We start from the raw sequence: 24,734 nt of genomic DNA, 5'->3' as shown, positions 1-24,734 counted from the left end.
GATCCGACTTACACCTGAACAGCAGGAAGTATTTGTCTATCTCCTATTAGCTATGGAGATCTGAGAAGTCATTAAGGGGCTGAGTGTGGGAAAGCCCCATAGCTCAGATGGGCGTCCAGTGGATTTTTACAACACCCATTGAGCATCCTAATATAGCTAGACTGTTAGAAACCCTAGTTTAAGGCCAGAGATCAGGGGAGGCTGCCTACCAATATGATGGAGGCTATAGTGGTGGTGGACATTTAACCACACAAAAAATCACCACTGGAGGGAGCATTGTAATGACATTTGCTATTGGTGAATTTGAACTACAGGTCTTGGGCGAATTCATAATGTCTAGGATTCAGGCAGTGTTGATATTGTTAATCTGTCCCTATTAGTTATGTTTTATCCCTGACTAAAATACACTGTGTAACCTTGCGCTGGCTGCTGCACCAGATGAAAGTACCATTGAAGGCAAGTCACTGCCCTCTATGGTCTTGCAAGGTATGAAGAAAGCATTTGATACACCCGGTGGAATAATTTATGTGCGTCTCTATGTATCATGAATTTTGACCCTGTGATTTTTGTATGGTTAAGCTGTTACATATTCACCCATTGGGCAGAAGGCATATGGGGAGAGTCATATCCCAACAATGGAAGACAGGTTAAAGTATCAAGCAGGGGTGTCTTTTTCACCTCTTCTGTTTGCATTGGCTATGGAGCCACATGTATAAGGATGGCTTCCAGAGGCATGTTAATGTAGATGGAGAATTATATAAGATCTTCCTGTATGTTGATAATGTTTTTTAATAGGATTATGAACCAGCTATAAAGACCTGCTGTCTGCAATGGAAATTGTAGTTAATTTCACCATGGTGTTCGGCCTGTATGTTGAGAGAAATCTTCCTGGTTCCACAGAAGCCATTGTCAACAAGAACCCTTGAGTGGGCCCCATCTCGTTTGCTCTACTGGACCCTCCCCGCACTCTTTGATATTTAGGAACACAATATTAGGACTTGAATTAGGACGTGTTTTTGCTTAACAAACACGTCACTAGGGCCACTGTGTATGTCTATGTCTTTGCGTGTACGGCTTCCGTTATTGATGTCTAAATTAGGTGGACAGACATAGAGCTCAGCCTCTGACCCCCCTTACTCCATCGGGCCACTGGCGGAGTGTATTCATGGTTGAGACGGCCCGATGGTTTTCAACATATGAGCAGACCTTCTGAATACAATTTAGAGTGCAGATTTTACCACTGCAAGCCTTTACCTCCACAAGGGAGATTGTTAACCGTGTAACACTTGTTTGCTCCCTGATGCTGTACAAAATAAGATGCATGTTTTATTGATTAACCGTCTCTATAAAGGACAAATAAAACTTTGATTGAAAGCAGTTTTTATTATTATTAAATCAGAGATTTTTGTTGGATAATTACCATCCAGATAATAAATCATAAAAAGAATGATTACAACGCATCATAATAAATTAGCATTATTTCAAAATGTATTATATATTATCAATGCAACTCCTTCGAATTCATCTTCATATACATTAATTGCTCACGATTAGAGATCTTTACAACAGTTAAATGTGGTATAAAGAAAGGTGCTTTCCCCGTTGTTGTCAAAGCACACACAGGCCAGAAATATTTGATCAAAGGATTTAAGATCTCCACCACAAAGCTAAGTGTTGTATTTATGATTTTAATCTTATTTTCAAAAATGTTTTAATTAGCAGTGGAATCTTTAATATGGTGCATCGTGTTTGATTGTTCTATCACCTTAAAATATTTGCAATATGAATTAATGGTTTAAAGAGTTTTATGCTACCCACGCTACCCAAATCAGCCATACGTGATATCTTGCACACCAATTTCTTAAGTGCATTTTAAATTCTGCCAATGTGTTACTGAGGTTAGCATAATCTGCATTGATGCCCAACTTCTCCACCCCTACAGTACAAAATTGATTATCATTTGAGAATGTTTGTCAATATTTAGACCAACCCTAACTGACAACAAATCTCACTGAGCCTGGCTTAGTGCAAAAAATAAAAAACTGCATGAAAGTGACCACTGAGTTAAAGCCCTAAGAGATGTATGGGGCAGAGTTCCGTACTGGTAACAGACTCTTCCAGATTTTACATTCAATTATATCTAACTCTCTTGGGAGGTCAGGCAGCCATAGCTCAGCCCAATAGCATAACACTGGCCTAACCATACTAAAATACCGAATCAGGATATTTGTTTTCATCAGAGCACAACTGTCACTCTACACATAGTGATTATTAAGATTGGTAAAGCCATAGCTATTAGTTTACTTCCTAAGCAATATCTATTCCACTCTATCAAATACCTTAGTGCAGTTAAAAAAAAAATGCAGATATGCTGTACCCAAACATATGGCGCTTCTCACCATTGACGCGAGCACCTCGGTTTTTGTGTGTGGAGGCTACATTACATGTTGCCACAGTGGTGAGGACAATCAGGCTTCTGTGAGAAGTATGTAAGACTGTCGGGTGACATTTCATTCTCGCCAATTATTTTTAGCACTCATTATTTCCTCTTTCCCCTATCATAGAGGCATCCCCAATATTTTCAGCAGGGTTCCTATAATCCAGGGGGCCGATTCACAGAACTAATGTAAGACAAAATCCTAAACTTACTACTTTGGGTATTCACAGAAGTTAGGATTTTGTCTTAAGTTTGTCTTAAGACAAACTTAAGACAGACTTAAGACAGTCTTAAGACAAACTTAAGACAAACTTAAGACAGACTTAAGACAGACTTAAGACAAATTTAAGACAAAATCCTAACTTAAGTCTGTCTTAAGTCTGTCTTAAGTCTGTCTTAAGTTTGTCTTAAGTCTGTCTTAAGACTGTCTTAAGTCTGTCTTAAGACTGTCTTAAGTCTGTCTTATGTTTGTCTTAAGACAAACTTAAGACAAAATCCTAACTTCTGTGAATACCAAAAGTAGTAAGTTTAGGATTTTGTCTTAAGTTAATTCTGTGAATCGGGCCCAATATTAGCACACTGGTCTTTGTATAAAATATCTACCTCTAAAATATTCTCCTGTCGTTGGTCATGACCCCTGACCACATACAACAGTGGTAGTAAATACCATATCACATTGAGAATTTGCATATACACTACATATAGAGTGTGTGTGTGTACTGAAAAAACAAAGGTTAAAGTGATATTATAGTGAAGTGCTGAAATAACACAAAACAAATGTTCAAAAACCAAAGAAACACAGAAATTCCCTAGATATGCTTTACTTAGCTAATTAGAACTTCTGCCACATCATGCACTGCTTATCGCCTCACATGTTACAACACTGAAGATATGTTAAATTACATAATTGAAGACATCACTGATAACACCATAGTGATATACAGCATAGAGCTACTATGTGAACAAGTGCAGGACACTGCATGGAAGTAGCTTAAGTCCGGAAGGCAAGTGTGGATGTCCATATTGAAAGTTACATGGTGCACCATTTGCAAATGACCACAGTTTGGGGTTCAAGTATTACTCTATGTTGAACAAGGTAAAGGCTGAGCACACCTGATGTGGGTTACAGAGGTATGTTTGAAGGTCAGGGCCGGACTGGGAACAGAAACCGGCCCTGGCACACTGCTCAGCTGTCTATTTCAGGACTTCACCGAAGATTTTGAGGCATTGGAGATAGTTGAATAATGTAGAATGGGGGGGGTCCCACTTAGAGGAGATTTATCTCACTTTGTGGTTGTGAGCATGTCTCTAAAGTTGATTGACATTTGTCCATCTCTGGAATGTGTGTAGTCTATTTTACGGTGGGTTTTCCATAGGGACTGGAAAAAGGTGTCTTTTCAGTCGCAAAGGCATACTCGTTAACCCTCTTAATTAAAATGGATGTGAAGCCTTTAAGATTATAGTACAGTTAAGGTGCATAGAGAACAAACTTTTTCTGTAAGTTGTCCAAGGTTTAAAAAGTCAGAGACCCCATTAATGGACTATAGAGGCATTTTGTTTGAAAGGCGAGCGAATATCAGCAAAAAGATAGTAACATTCACCAAATGTGAGTGACTTGATATATATGGTATGTCCCTCATCAGGAGTGGTTCGACCGGGAAGGCAATTATTATCACACTTTTTATAATTCGATTCCACAGGGACTGGATTCTGAAAGGGGTGATAATTATCACCTATTACAAGCTGTACCCTTTAAAATGGGGCATAACAGACAAATTGCTGTGCTTTGTGCACCAAAATACACATGTACAAGAATTTACTGGCATTTTCCCTCTGTAAAATTTGGTAGGTCTTACCTGCCAAAATGTACCTGAGGAACATTGCGAGGCATGTGGTAACTACCACAAAACTTGAAAATTCTGATACCAGGGATCGGAAAAGGCAGGGCCACTCATAATGTGGGCCTATGTGCCCAGCATTTGATTGAAAGCCATGTCCATTAACACGTGATTGGTGATAGAAAATTGGCCACTGGTTTAGCGTATTGAATTACTTCATGCCCGCAAACTTAATAGGTCCCAGTCACAATTACTGACAGGATATCAACAATGATGTCATTAGAGATGTCATCAATTATGTCATCTAATATGTCATGAGGGAGGTAATAAGTAGAGCATGGCGAGGCGCTAGTTATAGTTCGCTTAACAAATTATGACTGGTGAATTTCAGTGTTTTGGGGATTTTTAAAGATTCGTTTTTATCTCTTCTACCTGTAATGTCACTTTAACCTCTGTGTTTTTCAGTGAATTTCTGGGTTTTTCAGCACAAGCTAAGATCTTATTACCATACCAAACCATACAGTCACTTTAATCTTTCCTTTCAACTTTAACATACACCCGCCCCTCAGACGACCTACTGCCAATGCTGTGCATGACCTTTGGCCGTACATAGTAAAAGGTTGACCGCAGAACCTGGCCTCTGACCAGGCATTGCTGCAAATACACCATGACCAGCCAAATCCCTACTGTGCACAGACTTTGGACATGTCCAATAGGGGTAGGTTGCAGGTCCTGGTTAACCCTGTCGCAGCCATCCAACCCCCTGCTGCACACTGCCTTCGGCCCTGCGAGACAGTGGACTGGCCACAGGGCCTGGCCTCTGGCCAGACCTTGCACCAAACACCGCTGTGGCCGCCCATTCTCCTTACTGCGCAGTTCTAACTTTCTGACAACTTTGGTGCTATTCTGTTCAGCCACTTTTTCAGTACTGCAGAACAAGGATTCCTATGGGATTTTGCATGGGGATCAAAATTTAGGGACCTTCCACTTTTCTTTGCCTCCGCTTGGTGGATCAGCCTGCCTGGAGTAGTCTTTCCATGGGGGTTGGGTACAGGCCTTGAACCCTACCTCCCTACTGTGCACATCCAAAGGCCATCCACTGCAGGAGGGAGGATGGTTGTCTGCCAGCAGTGTGGGGGTAGGCCACCCACAGCAGAAGTTTGGCTGCTCACAGCGGGATTGGGCGCAGGGCCTGGGCAGAGCGCAGGCCTTGTGGCAAAGCCCCCGCTGGACACTTTCATAGGTGCACACAGAAGGGGTTTGGCTGCAGACAGTGGATTGGCGCAGAGCTGTGGGCAGTGTTGCTGAGTTTTCATGATGTAGAAAGCATTTCTTTGTACTTGCTTCACTCTCATCACATGCGCTCTTCGTCTTGCAATGCAGCAGAGGGATGTAATTGGTACTGTCGCCAGAAGGCAGGTGCAGTGCCAGGTAATTGACCATTATCTATCCAGGACTTCCTGCTCTGCTGGGACATTAATGGCAACACAAATGTTGTGTATAACTTCTGCAGTGCAATTCTAGAGCTGTTGTAGTGCACACCACTACGTTATGCACCGCAAAAGCGCTATCAAAGTTGGAGCGTCAGCGTTTCTGAAATTGTGCCTGAAGAAAAATGATACAATTTGCACTTTTCTCTATGTCCCCGAAGTCTGACTCACAACTACAGGCAAAGAAGATGGAGAGCAGAGCCATAGGAAAACAAATGATCATGGTGGGCAGGGCATAAATGAGTGGGTGTTTTTCAATCTTTCCAAATTATTTTTTACATATTTTTCCCATAGCAAACTCTGAACATAATAAAAAAAATAAAGGAAGTGTGAGAATGTAAAAGAAAAAACGTGCAAAGCCCTAATCTACCTTCCTCAGGATTCAGGTGTTTGGTCATCTTCAGAAGCCCAAGGAGTAGATTTATGGGCTTCCAAGAGAAGTGCCATGCCATGTACACCTTTTGCCTCAGATAACAACAGATGGCCCTTCTGACAGCGCCAAACAAGTCTGTGTGTGACAAAGCTTGTGTTTTCATGGAACATGTAAAACGCAGGAGATAATACAATCTTTTATGTCTAGTTTTCAGCCTTAACCTTGCTGCTGTGCTTTAACTCACAAACTTGGAGGGGTGAGGAACAATACAGCATTGGATGAAGGGGGTAGATCTATGAGGAGGGGAAGCAGCACTCAAGGAAGACAGGTAGAAAACACAAGCACTATCATTGAGTGCTAAATGAAACAGGAAAAAGTAGTTACCTAGTGGAAGGATACCAGTCAGCCAATCACAAGAATCAGAACGAGACTGCGATCCAGGGAAGCAACAAACACAAGAAGATGAAGGCAAGCCATTGAATAAGAAGCAAGCAAATGAGAGTGCTAATACAGACAAACAATGAATGGTAAGCAATGGGTGGGTTGTACATCGATTGTAGTTTACAATAGGTTTTCACTACTTTTTTTGCAGAGTTTTATATAGCGCGAACTTGACCCGAATCCAATCAGGTATCAGAGCGCTTTACATAGCACTAGTTACGTTACATTATGACACACATTCATTCTTTGTTAGGCACGGGGAGATTAAGTGATTTGCCCAGAATCACAGGATGTTCAGCATCATTACCGAGACTCGAACCCAGGTCCGAGGTTGAGCGCCCTAGCCGTTAGGCCAACTCCTCTATTGTTGGGCATGATGCGGGATATGTTGAGTGCTGAATCTAAGGGGCGGTGCAAGAGTGCATCGAGGTTCATTGTAGTATTATCACACTTATTCTGCAAGCTCTTGGCAGGTGCAAGACCAGAACTTTTACCTAAGTAGCTTCTTTCTGCCAGCAGCAATGGAGTGAAATATGTATGGAGTGTATATGTAAGTTTACCGGGCAGAATGTTGCAAACACACACAATAAATGGGTGAACAGTTGCACATATAGTGGGAAGGAGGGGGGACAAGAGATGAATAAATGAATGTATAGGTTTTATAGAGCACACAGGTACTCCTAGGAGTGTCCCACGGGTAAAAGACTAAGAGGCTTATTTACAAGCCCCTTGCTCCACCGGTGCGTCACTTTTTATGATGCACCGACAGTGCATTTTGCTGCCCCATAGGGACACATGAAGCCACCCTGCATGGCCTTTCATGTCCCTGTAAATATGGCCCCTTTGCACGCAGCACTTTACGTGAAAGGAGAATGCCATGGGTGTTTCTGCGTGTATTCCCACACAACACCCATGGCATCTGCCCCATTTCCAGGTTTACCTCCCCATGGCAGGCATAGAGAGGCGCAACGGGGAGAAATGATTTAATTTCTCCTCGTTTTTTGCTCTTTCTATGTGCTGCATTTTGCAGCACACATAGAAAGGGGAAATCACCTCTTGTGATTGTTTCTGTGCAGGAAGGTCTCCCTTCCTGCACAAAAACAATCATCTCTATAATGCAGGCACTCTTGCACCATGGTGCCAGGGTGCCTGCATTGGCGCATTGCAGCCCATTGAGCGCCAGCGCAGGGGAGAGCACAGGGATCCATCCTATCGTTATAGATATGACACATCTCTTTACTTCCAAATGGCTTGTGGCATCGCACTGCGTTACTTTGTTGTAGATAACGCTCTAATAGTTCAGGGTGCAAATGTGCATAATGAAGCAATGGGGAAATAGGGCATAGCGGAGGAGCAGAAAACATTTTTTTCTAAAATCAAAGTCGATGGAGAGAGGCATGCAGCAGACTAGTTTGAGGATGAGAGTAACACAGTGCATGAGGGTGGTTGCTAAGGTAAAGCAGCACACAGAAAGTACAGGAAGGAAAATATATAGTTCACTAAACGTGAGTAGTGGAAATTTATAAGCAATCCGTCAAATGGATGATAAAAAGGTTATGCTCCATGGGAGGGACAAACATAAGAATGGGAAGGCAAGGCCTGCCTTGCAAGGTCTGCGCTGTCAGGCAGGAGAGACCGAAAAATGGGAAACTCACAACAGTCCTTCACTCTACTGCTTTTTCTGTTCCTCTACAAGTTAAACTTCCAGAACAGTGTCAGATTCTTTGCCTGGGGGTGCCGCTCTTTCATGGAATTGAACATTGCTACATCTTCTTCGTCGAACAGTAACCCATAAGTAATGACCTCTGTGATGCTGGGAAGTCTGGAGATGCATCGGACAAATGCTGTCATTGTGGTTGCATGAGCCTTGGTTAGATGGTGGGCGCTTTTGGCAATATTCAGCGCTTTTAAACAAGGCAGATTGTCCAAGGTTTGAAAGAACTCTCTCCATCCAGATTCTGTAATTTCATTGCACATTTCACAATGCATTGTCTCCAGATTCATAAGACATCCATCTTTGGCTGCGTGTGCTGAAACGAAAGCGAACACATAGTTTAAACATTCCTCACTGCACGAAATGATCTGGTGAGATACACGTTATTTATTCAAATTACTTCCCCACAAGGAGTTCTCGCTAAGCCAACGTCAATGCTGCATAGAAAAAAAAAACTTCTATCCTTACACCTCCAAAATACAACAAAGAGCCTCCTGCAACATCAAAAAATACAAGCTACATTTCAGCAAGACCTTTTCAGTAAAGCACCAAACCCTGGCTCATAACATCTGCAACTAAGAACTCTGTATGGGGGTTGCCCTATGCAGCCTCCTTATGGAATTAAGCTGCCCTGGAAGTTCCAAGGTCTGGTAAACACTTGTACATGGTCCCTCTTGCAGGGTACATCGGGGTCAAGAGGGTCAAGGAAAGACTCTTCCCAGACTTCTACGGTTCCAGTATGAGCATGTATGTGATAACATTCTGCCTATGCCAGATGGACATAAAATAGATCTCCTGGTTCCACTGCCTGTGGTGAGGGTTCCATTTGCGAGGGTGGGTCTGCACATTGCCAGTCCATCGGATTTCTTCTACATCAGGTAATAAGTACATAGTTGTTGTGGAGAACAGTGCTACCAGGTAGCCTAAGGCAGTGTCCATGCGAAGCATGGCTAATTCTGGTTGACCAGTGTCCTAATAGGGGTCTCTACCCAAAACATTTTTCAAAAAGAACGTCTTCCAGGCCTACATGAGGCACATGAGGGATGGAGTTGAAGTGAACTATCAGTTCAACTCTTACATCCTAAGAAAAATGACCAGATCGAGCATTTATTAAAATTCTCAAGAGCATGATGGGCATTCTAGAAGCCCAAATGAGGAATAAGTGGGACAACCTCCTCTCCTGCCTCCTTTTTATTTATCGGCTGCAGGCTTTAGCCCCTAAATATTGGCCATACCGTCTTGGGCTGCTTACCGCTTTCAAGGAGGGTTAGGAGAGCGCTCAGAAGTCTCCCTGGATGACCTGGTTGATTATATGCTAAATAAACTCCCAAGAAAACAATGGCCCAGCTAATGTATAAACCAAAAAGAAAAATGTTCAATCAGAAATTATTAGGTCTCTATATGTTTGCTTCCATCCAAATTCAAGGACAGATTGCTACAATCACAAGGCCGGTCCTGAGGTGCAGATTATGGAATTGATAAAGGTTTGTATTTTTGACAATCAGTGGATTATCCTTACATTATCTTTAAAAAGCTATGAAACGTCAATTTTTTAATTCACATTGGTGCCACTAGAGAGCCGCATGGCTTATTTCATATGAATCAGCTGATTGTGATGATAGCAGTGCTAATTGCCTCAGAGTAAGAGGAGGAGGAGAAAAAACCTCTATCAGACATGTGGCAGTGGAGGGAGCGAGACGGCTTTAAGGAGGTATCCCAACACCCGGATCTTATTTCCAAGCAGAAAGAGAAGTGAGAGTCACTGCCAGATGGCTTCTCTGAGGTCTTTTCTTAGACACTTGGTCTAATGTTTTGCAGATTTGTAGAGTGCACTTTCACCCCAGAGGGTATCCTGGCAGTGAACTGCATGGTGCAACAACAGTATTAATAAAGCTAGTGCATGGGGCGTGGTTACGCGTGTCTACGTGATGGCCGCGTTTTAGGAGAGCTCCGCACTGCCTAGCCTCTAAACCCCTCCATCCGCCCTACATATCCGTTTCCTGAAGTGGGGATTGACTGCCCCGGGTGCCGCACCATCCTCGGACTGCTCACCGTCATCGGCGGTGGCGAAAGGACAGAATACGACCCGTGACAAGTACCGGCCTATGCACAGCGGAGGGCTGCGGCCTGGAGTAATTGCTGGTGCCGCCGTGTGTGTGCTGTGAGGCAGGCGAGCGCTGACTCGAGGTCGCGGCTTGCGGCCTTGTGCGCGAGTCGCGCTAGCCTGGAGCACCCCCGGATAGCTGGTGGGGGCGGCACACCCTGAGCGGAGCAGCGGAGGCAACAACTGTGTGGCAGTGGATTATTCACCCGAGGAGCCTGCCTATCCCGACCCAAGCCAGCTGCATGCTGTCAGTGGGGGCTGGAAAAAGAGTGGATGCATTGCTGGCTGCCCGGTGTGACCGGCGTAGGGGAGTTTTGGGCTTAGTGACCAGCAAGGAAAATCTCTCCCTTTGGCATATAAATCCCTGGAAACACCCAAGAGGTACTGCCAAGGTGCATACTTTAAAGACTCAGACCTCCCCAAACTGGTCAACAACCTTCCTGTGCCTGTCGTGGCTGGGAACCCTGTGGCCAAGTGTATATATAACTATTCAGCCCCTTGACAAAAATCACAATGGCAACTAGCAGGGGCACGAAGGCGACGCAGCAGAGCAAGTTAGACCAGTATGCTTTTCCCCAAGAGCGTAACCCCCGAACAGCCGGCCATGCTGGTGTCCACTGGAGGGACGGAGAGTACGCTCCCTGAACTATCCCTTAAGGATGTAATGGACACCATGGCAGGGGTGCGTTCCTCTATGGAACAGCGTACTGACGCCATCACGGTGGAGATGACACTGATTAGAGCAGATCTCGCCAAAACCCATGAAAAAGTCAAACAGTTGGAGATAACTACTCAGAGTATGGTGGATGACGTCTCGCAGCTACAGTCTGAAGTCCAGGCTTTACACACCTTCAAGAAGTTTGCGGAAAGTAAGCTGGATGAATACGAGGGGCACGCACGAAGAAACAAGGTCCGCATAGTAGGTGTTCTGAAAAAATCGGAGGGGCAGACGCCAGACCTATTCGTTGAAGATTTCTAGTGCTCAACCATCTTCAGCCAAAGGGCCTCTCAAAGTTCTTTGTGGTGGAACGTGCACATTGGGTTCCGGGAGGTCGCCCAAAACCGGGGTCTCCTCCCCGGCCTATCTTAGCAAGACTTTTGAATTTCAGAGACCGGGATGTGATATTGCAGCATGCTAGGAACTCACCGCCCCTTAAGTTTGAGAACTCAGCTGTTACGTTCTTTCCGGATTTCACTCAGGCCGCCCAGAGACAACATAGATCTTTTTTGGCTGTTACAAAAACTTTGAGAGACAAAGGGCTGAAATACTCTATGCATTTTCCCGCCAGGCTTAGGATAGAGGCTAATGGGAAGACCTGTTTTTTTGATCGTCCAGAGGTGGCGGCGGATTGACTGGAGTGCTGGAGAGGCGACAGGGAACATTCCCCATGCTGAACCTGGTGACCAACAACATGGGGGTTTTGTTGGCTCGAGAGTAGCCTATCTCTATGTTGGGGACTGTACGAGCTCTGGAAGTGCTGGCCTAAGGCCCGGCGTGAGATATCTCACTGCAGACTTGAACATACCAAAGCCGCTAACCGTATATCCTTTCCTGTTGCCCGGGGGTAGTCCCCTCCGTCAGGACTGATGTGCTGTATTCTTTGTATTTTGTGGTGGGTGGGGGGGGGTCGGATAGGTGGGGTCCCTAATCCCAGCATTTAATTTGTGTTGGTAGTTTTGGGGCGACAGGCACTCTGCGTAGTTTGTTGATGGGCTGGTTCTTGCCTGAGATGCAGGGAGGGGGGCGTTGGGATGGGGGTTGGGGGGATGGAGTTGTTCTTTATTGTTCTATCGGCTTTAACAATGTGCATGGCTTTGAATATGGGCTCATCTTCATTTGTGAATGTGGGGTTCGACTCCGCTTTAGCGCTTCACCATGGAGGCACACTGGGACAAAGGTTTCACTTTGCTTAGTTGGAACGTCAATGGGTTAGGGGATAAGGTAAAACGCACTGTGGTTCTGCAATATATTAAACGGCACTCTCTGAGGGTGGTTCTTCTTCAGGATACACACCTGGTGGGGAATATGTGAAAAGCCCTAAATAAATGGGGATACAAACTCTTAGCCCATGCAGGCTTTACAAGTGGGTCTCGAGGAGTAGGCATCATGGCAAAAGTCTCCTTTCCCTTCTCACCCCAATCTGTGCAGGCGGATACGCGTGGAGATATATTGCACTCACAGGACAGTGGGAGTGGAGAACAGTGACCCTGGCATCGGTATATGTACCTCCAGGACTGCAAGCGCAAACGTTTACAGATCTGGGCACTTTGCTCCTTTCTTTGCCAGAGGGCCTTCTCTTGATGGGAGGTGACTTCACTACTGTGTTGTCCGGGAAGTTAGATCGTCATCCCCCGCGTGCTATGGGACCCTCAAATAGTTGGCTTCCTGATTTCGTTGAGGCATTTGGCCTATTTGATGCCTGGAGATCATTCCACCCTGGGGACCTGCAATATACCTTTTTCTCGGGCGCCCACCATAGTTCCTTTCGCATTGACTATTTACTCTTACCGGCCTCACAGTTACTCCACCTTCGGGAGGTCCGTCATCTGGCAAGGGGCATATTTGACCATTCACCGGTGTGGACCAGACTAGTACTTGGAGACCACCGCATTGATGTGGTTGCACCGGTCAACCCATGGTTCCTCTGTAACCTGTTGGTTCGCAGGAACCTGCAAAAAGCGATTGATTATTACTTTTGTGAGAACTTGGGTTCGGTGGACTCCCCACAGACGCTTTGGGAGGCGTTCAAATCCGTCATTCGAGGTGCTGCCCTTTCTCTGGTGGCTGGGGTCCGAAAGGAAAACTCTAAGGAGCTTGAGGAGGTTGAAAAAGATATAGCGCGCCTGGAGGCGGAAGTGGGGAGGGAGGATGCCACGGATGCTGAACACCTTTTGCGATTAAAAACAGATGAATATAAGGCCCTTGCCACAGAAAGTGCTAAGTCCTGGGGAAAGGAGAGAGATGGTAGAGTGTACGAATGGGCGGACAAAGCTGGGAAACTTATTGCCTGGCTGGATAAGAAGGAGTGGGCTAACCGCCTTGTTCCTGAACTTACGACCAACTCGGGAGTGAGGGTTACAGAACCAAATATCATAGCCGGTGAATTTGCTGCACATTATACTGCGGCATATAAATCACAGTCATCTTTCGAGGAGGCAGATTCGACTGACCTCCTCAAAGATATTGGCCTCCTGTCCCTCTCGGAAGATGATCAGAGCTACTTGGACAGTGATGTGACCAATGACAAAATTGCGCAAGCAATCATAGCTCTCAAGCCGGGTAAAGAGATGGGGCCCAATGGTTTACCAATGGAGCTTTACAAAACGTGCCCGGACAAGTTGGCCCCGCATCTGCGCGTCATGTTCGAGGATAGCAGAGAGGCGGGAGAGCTGCCACCAGACCAACGGCTGGCATCAATCGTAGTCATCCCCAAAGAGGGAAAACTGAGGGACAGGTGCACATCTTATCGACCCATATCCTTGATTAACACTGAACCTAAAATACTAGCTAAACTTCTGGCCACCAGCCTAGCACGAGTGCTTGGTTCCCTTATTCATCCAGACCAATCGGGCTTTATGCCCCATCGCAAACCTGCTCTAAATCTGAGGCGGGTTCATGGGGTGATAGAGAGGGCCGGAGCGATACAGGAGGATGCAGTCATCCTATCTTTGGACTCCTCTATGGCCTTTGACACCATTGAATGGCCCTACCTGTTTGCAGTACTCGCTAAATTCGGATTTGGCCCTCACTTCATCTCATGGGTCAGGCTCTTTTACTCTGCTCCCCTCACGCAGGTGGTGGTCAATAACAAACGATCGGGGTCCTTCATTCTTGGTCGGGGCACTAGACAGGCATGCCCACTATCGCCCCTGCTCTTTGCCCTTTCCATGGAACCTCTGGCCGCATGGATCCAGCGAGACTTGTCTATTAGAGGTCTGCGCTGGTCGGCGGAATGGGAAGACCGGATCTCCCTTTACACAGATGATTTTCTGCTCTACCTTGCTTCCCCTGCAAGATCACTCAGATGAGTCTTAGATATCTTTACATCCTTCGGGAGATTCTCGGGCTACTCCATTAACTGGGGAAAATCTCTCCTCTATATCCTATCTGGCGGAACTCCGTCTCTTCCCAGAGATTGTCCAATACAAGTGGTGTCTGAGGGCTTCAAATATTTAGGGATTTTTGTCACAGCTGACGCCCGGCTCCGATATGAAAAAAATCTGCTCCTGCCCCTGCACCGCCTGCGACGTGATGTTGCGGCCTGGGGGGCGCTTCCACTCTCGCTGCTCGGGTGCGCTGCTCTCTTTAAAATGATGTCCCTCCCCCGCTTCCTCTATGCCCTCAGAACTACCCCGCTCCGGTTCCAGCACGCTATTTTAAAGAGATCGAGGATCTACAGAGACAGCTACTGTGTAACGGGAGACCAAGAATCATGCTCCATAAGCTGACCCTCAACTGGTATGATGGTGGTATCAGTCTTCCCGACATTAAAAAATATTACTGGGCAGCCCATCTCACTGCCATCAATGAAGGTGCATATCGGACACTGGGGGATCCGGGATATGCCATGGATAGGTGGCAATTACCAGGCGGCTCATACAATCGAGCCCTCTATGCTAATCCTAAGACCCTATGCCTGACTGGGCCCATGTCCCACTCGGTCCAGGTGTGGCATGCAGTTAACAAAAGCCTGGGATGGGAACGTAGGTTGACGCTCGCGACCCCCCTGTGGGACACGGCTCAGGTGAGTGGGCTTCATTCCTCAAAGGGTTTCAACAAGTGGGACCTCATTGGCATCTCCAGGGTGGGCAACCTCTGGGTGAAGGGGCAGATGCTCAGTTTTGATGAACTAAAACAACAATACGAACTCGCGGACACAGAGTTCTTCCGCTATCCTCAAATCCGACATGCCTTGACAACAGCTGTCAGTGGAGGTTCCCCCCTCCCTGACTCTTCCCCACTGGAAGATAGACTGCTGGATGGGCTCCTCCCTCAGAAAGCCATCTCCTTGACCTACAAGAAACTTGTCAATAACGCACCAGACCCCCTAACTAAATTGCGTGAATCGTGGGATGCCGACGGCCTCCTTGTAGTTGACAAAGAATAGAGAGAAGCAGTGGCCTCTCCCAGGGAGGTAGCAATCTCTGCCCGCCTCCGCCTGGTACAACTGAAAGTTCTCCATAGAATCTACATTACGGGGCCGCAGCTGGCCCACATGGGGCGTGGAGACAATATAAACTGTAGGCGTCACTGTGGGCAGGTAGCCACATTTATGCATATTCTATGGGAATGTGAACACATTCAGGGATTTTGGAGAGGAATTAATAGGGTCATGAGTGAGGTCCTGCACAAAACTGTTAGCCCCGAGGTCAAGAGATGCTTGCTAAAAGTGTGGGAACCAACAGATTTGGTAGGGGCAGAGAAACTATGGGTCACACTGGGGACCACGGTGGCCAAAAGGGACATTGTTCAATTATGGGGAGGGTCGGCAGCCCCCACTATCACAAGGTGGAAGCGTAACATGGACTGGTGCGTGTTCCGGGAGAAAACTGTCTATGTGGCAAGGGGTTGTCCTCAGAAATGGTCACGAGTGTGGGCTAGGTGGAATTCATATCGGGGGATATCTGTGTCGCGCCGATTGTCCCTCCAAATGATGACCCAGCGTCACACATGAGTGTATAACACACGCTAGTGCCGACTCCCATGCTTGTGCTGTAAATCTAATGTATTGACCATATTCTATCATGTCTGAAAGTCACAAAATGTAATTGCCGATAATTTTTTTATGTTTGCATTTCAAAAATTAATAAAAAGATATATATATATAAAAAAATAAAGCTAGTGCATCTATATCAAATCAAAGGCCACCTGGATGTCAGAGAAAGTCCTGTGACACATCAAGGTGAAGGACACCACTATGCTGGACCAAGGGGTTATAGATCCTTCACACAGCCCTCAAGCTATTCGATTGGTAGTTGTGCCTAAGAAGGGGGAAAGGACCCCTGGTCGTGCAGACCACCTTCCAAGAGCTGATGAGTTTGGGGTGCTCAATTTCTGAGGATCATCAACCTTACAAGTGGGTACTGGCAGATTAATTTGAGCCCTGGTTCCAATGCGAAGACTGCATGCTACACCCCACAAGGCCATTCAAATTACAGCTATGGCCTTTGAACTGAAAAACACAAGGCCATTTTGCAGGAGTAAGCCATGTATTGCATAGCCTGGATGCATTCTATGTTACCTACATAGATGACACAAGTGTGTTTGGTGACACATGAACAGGTCACATCAGTCACCTTGAGAGTTGCAGGCACTAAAGCATGCTAAGCACACTGTGAAGGCAGCCAAGTGTCACACAGGCTAGAGCTTGGTGGTTAACCTTGGTCACCAATTAGGACAAGGTCAGGTGGAGTTTCTCAAGTCCAAAGGTCAGGCAGTCCTGAATTGGGAGATCCAGAAAATCTAAGCCTATGTGAAGGTATTCTTGGGCTCCTCTAGGGATCATTGTACGTTATACAGAAACATGGTTCTATCTTCATTTTCCTAAAAATGCCGACATCTAAGGAATAGAAGTGATTCTGTCTCTACTTAATGAGAAAGCCAAGATTATCAAGTTATTTGTAAAAAAAAAGGACCTTTTGTTCATAATCTTCTGCCTAACCTAAAAATGTCTTAACTATTAACACCCTCTTTATCTAGAGAGAAATTTGGATTCACCCCATACAGACCCGTGCTGATTTTCTCAGTATGCACAAGTTTCACTTTAAACATCATGTCACAAAAGTACAAACTGAGCAGCAAGCCCAGATGAATAGGACCTCCCCTTTGTCCCAAGATAAGTGATTTCAAGAAGATGGTGTGCACTCACTATGAATGCCCGCTGATCAAGGGTGCGCCATATGGCCACACTGTAGAAAAACACAAATAGTGGTGCACCAACGACAAGCAACTTGGACTTTTATGATTATAGTACAAGCAAAATAAAGAAGACCTGGAACATTCTACATTCTGATTTGGTCTTTTTTGCATGGTTACTTGTTGTTGGTGCACCACTATTTGTGTTTTTCTACCTTAAACGTCATGCTAGGTAAACGTTATGAGAGGAAAAGTGGCTATATTAAAAAAAATGGTTTGTGATCATGCAGACCTTGAAAAGCTTCTGTGCCTGTTTGTTTCGGAAATCTTTACCATCAAGATACTTCACAATCCCCCAAACTTCTGATTAAAAGGGTATAATCCCAAGTTACTGTTTTCATTAAAAAGACTGACTCGACCTGATTGGCTGACCATTTCCATTTGTAAGGATGCCCTGGGCACTTACTGGTAGATGGTATCTGTGCAACTGCCCAGCATTGGGAATATACGCTATAGCTGCCTTGCTGCTCAAGGGACATTGCTTGGACACAGGATCTCTGTAGACCATGTTGTCAAATATGCATTCAAGAATTTGAAACATTCTGAAACAGTAAGGATAGGCATGCAGAGTGCCTCTCCCATGTAAAATTCCTTCTTTTGTCCCAAAAAGGAGCTTCAGACCACACCTGTACATTTTCGGAGAGACTGCAGAAAGTGGAAATAAGTTAATGTGATTCCTTCAAGAAAGTGGGGGGCATTGAGATGGGGTGGGGGTGGGAAGGGCTACACTTTAAATTGAGCTCAAGGAGTTTATGGTGTTCCAGGAGTGAGCAGTCCACTCTCTTCCACAATTAAAGGCAATGGCGGAATGAACTCTAAATCAGTATCGCTCTACTAATCGGATGATTTTGGCATTCCCCATCCCTCAGGAAGGTGAAGATATAGACAAGCTGGTTAGCAAGTTTCTGCATTCTTGAGTGAATTTTAGTAGTGCCAGGATTCAATTAACTAAGCAGTGCTCTGGATTCCCAGCTAGGGCTCAAGTCTCCAGAAGGTTAGGGTCTGTAACTGTGGAAACTGTTTTGAGTGAGGCAAAGAAATTGATCATCAAGGCTATGGCTCTCAAGAAAAAATCTTTCTTTTATCTAGATACAAGTAGAGGGAGGAGGGTCAAAGAAACTTTTTAAATATTTGAGCAAGCCCCAGGGGGCTGTATAACAACGTGTTGATATTTTCCCGAAGTGGATTCTCTTGAGACTTAGGGACAAATTTAATAACATTTATGTCATGGTTGCACCACTTTGTTTGGCAAAGCCATGCAAGGACTGATTTGAGTTGCCTTGCGTGACTTTGTAAAGAAGAAATGAAAAGAAGTAACACAACTTGCGCTGCACTGTGTTACACATTGTTGGCTAGGCATTACATGAGTGGAGCATGGCTATTTCCATCCCTCCACACATGCATTTTGATGCTAACTCAGATTTACTAAAGGAAGTAAACCTGGGTTTGTGCCAAAATGGTGCACCTGCCAGAGAGGCGTAACAAGAGGAAATATCTTCAGCTTTCTTAACTCTTTGAGGTATTGGCTGGCGGGGCAAATATTGGGATGGGGTGGTAAGACTTTTTGCTTCACTACTTTTAAGTGCCTCATGTGTGTGTTTTTGCTGTAGGGTGGGGCAGCAGTCCTTCCTGCTGCACTCCCCTACGGCAAAAGAAAAGGGCAGGAATGCGCTGAATCTATGAGATACGGTGCATTCCTGTCCCTTTCCCCTGTGCCGGTGCACAATAGGCTGCCGTGCATCAACGCAGGCACCTTTGCACCATGGTGCAAGGGTGCCTGCGATGAGGGGATGATTGTGTTTGTGCAGGAAATAATCACAGAATGCAGCACACATAGAAAAAGGAAAAACAAGGAGAAATAAAGATATTTCTCCTCGTTGTGCCTCTCTTACGCCTCCCTTGAGGAGGCGTATGTTTTTGGTGCTGCCTCAGATTTACAATTTCTCGTAAATCTGAGGCAGTGTCAAAAGGCCATGGATGTTGCTGGGAATGCCCCCAGCAAAACCCATAGAACGCCCCTTTCACGAAGAAAATTGAGTTAAAGGGGACAATATTTACGAGGCAGCATTAAGTAAAAATAGTGGCTTAGAGCTGCCTCATAAATATGGAGCAGGCTCCTGTGCCAAAAAGTGACGTTCCGAAGGTGCAAGGGCCCTCATAAATGAGGCCCATGATCCTTAGGCAATATTTGTGAAGTTGTTGTGTGATATGATTTATGCGTCCAACCTTTTTCTCACTTTCCTCAAATGTACTTTTCTGCTTAGTGATGTTGGAGTACTGGTTAATTTGTTAAGATTACGTAAGGTGCTGGGAATGTAAAGTTTCATTTTGGAGGACGCACGCATAAAAACATAGAAAGAGGAAAAAAGGAGGAGCAATAAAAGTATTTCTCCTCGCTGCACCTCCTTACGCCTCCCCTGGGGAGGCGTAGGATTCTGATGCATTCCCAGGTTTACAAAATGTTGTAAATCTGAGAATGTGTACATTTCCATGGATGTTGCATGGGATCACACACAGTGACACACAAGGAGCACCCCTTTCCCGCAGAGTTATTCATGAGAGGGAAACATATTTCTAAGGCCATGAAAAGTCACGCAGGGTGACTTACATGCCCTTGTAAAGAAGGGGAAGCCCACTGCGCTGCCGGTGTGTCAATGTTAGATTTGAGGGTCTCTAGTTGGCAGAGGTAGGTACCTTTGTCCAAATAGGGTCCCTTGCGTCTAGTCAGGGTAAGGGGGTACACTCCTAAAATAACCCCTGCTCACCCCCTTGGTAGCTTGGCACGAGCAGACGGGTTTATCTCAGAGGCAGTGTGTAAAGCATTTGTGAACACATACAGTAACCCAGTGACAACACTACAGATGGACACCACACAAATTGTATTATAAAAATAAGTATTTCTTTATATAGATTTAACACAAGACCATAAACGACAAAAATCCACAATACTGTACTTAAAATGGTAGAAATAGCTTAGTTCTCTTTAGATGTTAAAATGCGGCACGTTGAGTTCAATGTACCTTAAGATGCGTAACGCTATACAACGAAAGTGTTGCAGGGAAGCTGATGCGTCGGTTCCTTATACGCAAAAACGGTGATGCGTCGGGTCGCTACTGCTGCGTAGGGGATGCGTCGGTTCTTCTCTGTGAGGGGAGGTGATGCGTCAACTTCTTACTGCACTTCCGTGGCGATGCAGCACGCCATTCCGTGATGCGATGAAGATCCAGTGAAATGAAACAAAGATGGTGTCTTTTTCTTGATGCGACACAATGCGGACTGCGACAGACCCTGCGACACGCTTCTCGGCGATGCGGCGGCGTCTGATGCGACGTCGATCCTCTTCTCCGGAGATTCGAGACGCTTCGGCAACGATGCGAGCCGCGACAAGCCCTGCGACACGTTTCCCAGTGATTCGGCAGCGTCTGATGCGACGTCGATACTCTTCTCCAGCGAGGCGAGATGCTTTGACAACGATGCGAGCCGCGACAGGCCCTGCGACACGCTTCCCGGTGATGCGGTGGCGTCTGATGCGCCATAGATCCTCTTCTCTGGCGATGCGAGGCGCTTCAGGGACCCTGCGATGACTCAACTGTTCTTCTGGGCCGTGACAGGCTTTGCGACACGCTTCCCGGTGATGAGGCGGTGTCTGATGCAACGTCGATCCTCTTCTCCGGCGCTTTCTTGTTGTGAAGTGACAGCGGCAGTTCGGCAACAAGCTTCTTGCTCGTGAGTCACGCTTCCAGCTCCTTGCGACACGCAGTCCCTCAGAAAGCCTCACAAAACAGCAGGCACTTCCAAAAGACTCTTGGGGAGCTGGTTGGTGAAGTCGGTTGTCCCTGAGACTTCAGCAGGAGGCAAGCTCTTTTCTCAAGCCCTTGGAGATCCTTCACAAGTTGAATAAAGTACACACAAAGTTCCTTCTCCTCTCTTTGGCAGTCAGGCAACCACTGCAGGCCAATCCCTCAAGCTTAGGGATAGTCTCTCCTCAGTCTCTCTGGTTCCTCTCCTCAGCAAAGGTTTCTTCTTGTTTCCCAAAGTGATCTAAAGTTCTTGGGTTTGGGTCCCAATATTTATACTCAGTTTGTCTTTGTTCTCTGAAGGCAGAGAGGCCTTTGCATTGTCCAAACCAGTTCTGGTCAGTCCTGGAGCACTTTGTTGACAAGAGTCCTTCTCCAGCATTGTGGAGGGAAGACACAGCTCTATTCAGGTCCCAGGTGCAACTCCTCCCACCCATCTGCATGTAGATCTCTCTATTCAGTCCTCTGCTGACTCACCCTGTCTGCTGGAATACCCCAGCCCCTGTCACTCAAACTCCAGACAAGGAATACACAACCTAGCAGAGGCAGGCTTGGATGGTTAGACAAGAAAATACCTACTTTCTAAAAGTGGTATTGTCAAACACAGAATGTTAAAACCAACCTCACTAAAAGATGTATTTTATCATTCTGAGTTCAGGCATACTAAACTCGAATTTCCACCACATCACAGGTGCAATGGGCTTGTAAATGAGCCCCAGAGTATTTACCTCGCAACCAGCAGAGGAGGTATTTAGGAATATTACTTATGTTGGAACTCTGTTGAAACTCTGTCAGTGGTGTTTCACATATGACAGTTGGCCCAGGCAGGTGATGGCTGAGGTCTCTTTTAAGGGAAGCTCCTTCCTTGAACATATTCTTGTAATTGTTGGAGATGATGTCACTTACTAGCAAAAAGCTGTTTGGAGAATGCAACATTAGCTGGAGTGAAACAATGACGTGACAGCCTCCTAAAAGAAAAGAAAAGGGATTTGCAAGGAATCAGCCTCCATCCATATCTTGGCTGTTCCATGAACTGTAATGAAGCATCCTAGTGTGAAATAACACAAGAGAGGTCTGAGGAGTAAAACAGAGAAAGTATTTGGCAGTGTAATTAGGGCAAACATGCCATTGAGACAGAGAGCTGCAAAATAATCTAGACTGTTGGCTGCCCTGTGCTTATGCATGTCAGAATGTGATGACAAGTCTCGGCCATATTTGGTGTGTGGTGTGCAAACAGCGCATGCTGCAACATCACAAAAGGTCAGGCAAAGCCAATAGGACTCGCCTGACATAAAGTCCTATGGTTCAACTCCATTTTTAACTAGGCTCCAAATCCATTTCAGGTAATGGAAGTCGACATCTTTCCAATCTTAGGTCATGGGAGTCACCATTAACCTCAATTTAAGCAGATTCATTGACTTGTCTGTCATTGGCACAGATGTCGTCTGACCGTATCTTTCTAAGAACCGTGACAGTGTCAAGTTGTTCGTCTAATGACATAGACATAACACCTGATGTGGCATCTGCCTGGGACAAGTGTCTACTTATCACCATTTCAAGGTAAAAAAAGAACAAATACAGACATATAACCAAATGAGTGTAGTCTGAATTGACATCCTTTGACCTTATATGTTCATAAGGAAACGTCTGGGACACACACCTTGATGCACATAATCTATGTCAGACATTCCTAAACTTATGTCAGGAATTCCAATCTCTGATAAGGTTTAGTATATAAGGACTGCCACTTGACTACTTGTCAGAAGAAGTCCTTCGCCTAGACATCGCACAAGATTCTGCCAATGACAGTCTCGCTTACTGCCAGCACATGTTGAAGATGCTACATGTTACCTGCTGTTGATAAAGCTGAGTCCCGGAGGAAGGCTGTTACTGCAGTGCATTTGCCCTTCTTAGGAAACACTGCCTTCCCCCCTCTGTTAATAACGACAAGTCAAGGTATGCAATGGGTCTCTTCTTCCTAAGAAACTCTAGATCAAAATTTACTCTACTTTCCATGCTATCTTAGTCTAGCGCATAGAAGTAGGTTTTAGGGTGTAAGGTTTTAAATGACATTCTAAACATGTAAGAAATGTTCATGGTACACAAAGTGGCTTCTTGCTTTTATGATATCCTGTGTAATTGTTTTAGATGTGGTGAGAAACAGGTTCACCCTGTTGTAATAAATACTTTGGGGAAGATTTACAAGCCCCTTCTTGCGACACATTTACTCTGCCGTTGCGTCACTTCTGTGACTCAGCGGCGGCGTAAACCATGCACCATGTTGCGCTTTATTTACAACGTGACACATCTAGGGAGATGCGTCACGTTGTAAAGCCCTGAGCTACATTAAACCTGCGTCAGGTTTAATGTATGCAGGGTGGGCGTTCCGTCGGAAAAAGCCTCGGAAAAGTGACGCAGTGAAATCTACCAGATTTCACTAAGTCACTTTTCCGACGCTGCTGCGTCAAAACCATGCGCATGCCTGAAGCGGGCGTAAGGCGTGACGCAGCATGTTAAGTATGGGCAGCCCCTGAGTATTGCTGAAGTTGCATCGCGCTTGCGACACGACTCCAGCAATGCGCCGCCCTTACGCCATCAGATGCGTCACGCATCTATTTATCCTTGCGCCACGATGCGCCGCATTATAAATGCGGCGCCTCTGTGATGGCACAAGGGTAAACTTGTGTGATGCATCTTACCTGGCGCATCCCTGCTGATATGCAGGGATGCGCCAGTCCTTGTAAATATGCCCCTTAAAGTCAAAAGTGTGTATTCTTCTTAGTGCAGTGTGTGCGTATTATTGTGAATAACAAAATAGGTTTGTTTCTGTTACCACAGTGGCCCTGATCCAGTTGCAGAGATTCTTAGAAACCCAAAATCCGTAACTCTACTCCAACAATGAATTGAGTGAGGTTCGGTGGAGGTACAATAACCTGTCTTTCACAGCCAGTGCTGGTGCATTGAACTGAGTTCTCTATTGTCGCCGTGGATGGGAAAGCAAACCTTGTAGAGCTACCTCAGAGTTGTAGTTTATGCAACACCCCTATATGATATCTATTGGTTTTATTACTGTTTTTAGGCACACAGTACAGTAGCTTGGCTGCTGAGCAACAGGAATGAAAGTAAAGAAAAGCAAGCATTGGCAAAGCCAATAGGTCTCGCCTACATTAGGTATTGACTTTGTCATTGTTTTAGCCATGTTGTACAGAAGTGCAGAAATTCAAAAAGAAAATTGCTATGGCCAGCGCAAACTGCATCTTATCACATGGGTAAAAAATTGACAAAGCCTATACCTCATGTCAGGGAGACCTATTGGCTTTGCCAATGCTTGCTTTTTCTCGGCTCCAAACCTGGTGAACCCAAATGTCACCGGTCATGGCATTAAAATGGACATGAAAAGTGGTTTGAGGCTTTGTCACACTTCAGAAGACCCTTGAAATTACAGTCTAATTTTGTGCTGCTCGTTGTTCAAGCCTTCCACGTTTGCAAGAGTCAGCTTCAATTATTTAAACAAGCATTGGCATAGCCAATAGGTCTCGCTTTTGGGACCTTATAAGTGTTTAGCCATGCAAAAGTTAATGTTGTTGCACCAGGGATATTGTGCTGCATAACTAAATACTTATA

The 24,734-nt window shown here is 45.5% G+C and overlaps 1 protein-coding gene across 2 annotated transcripts in view; it reads right to left on the bottom strand.

Annotated features, from left to right (window-relative positions):
• Positions 1-1,363: 1,363 nt before the first annotated feature.
• LOC146865549 (baculoviral IAP repeat-containing protein 1-like) overlaps positions 1,364-24,734 on the bottom strand; it is an 851,823-nt gene continuing 828,452 nt past the window's right edge. The window contains exon 16 of one of the 2 annotated variants that reach the window (XM_085632363.1): positions 1,364-8,609. In XM_085632363.1, the coding sequence (XP_085488489.1) occupies positions 8,269-8,609 (341 nt within the window). In that variant the 3' untranslated portion in view covers positions 1,364-8,268. The remainder of the gene's footprint in view (positions 8,610-24,734) is intronic. The other variant, XM_085632364.1, reaches the window with a different exon arrangement.

The sequence above is a fragment of the Triturus cristatus genome, chromosome 2_1 (assembly GCF_964204655.1).
Source record: "Triturus cristatus chromosome 2_1, aTriCri1.1, whole genome shotgun sequence".
Classification (NCBI taxonomy): domain Eukaryota; kingdom Metazoa; phylum Chordata; class Amphibia; order Caudata; family Salamandridae; genus Triturus; species Triturus cristatus.
This window is presented reverse-complemented; position numbering and strand designations above follow the sequence as displayed.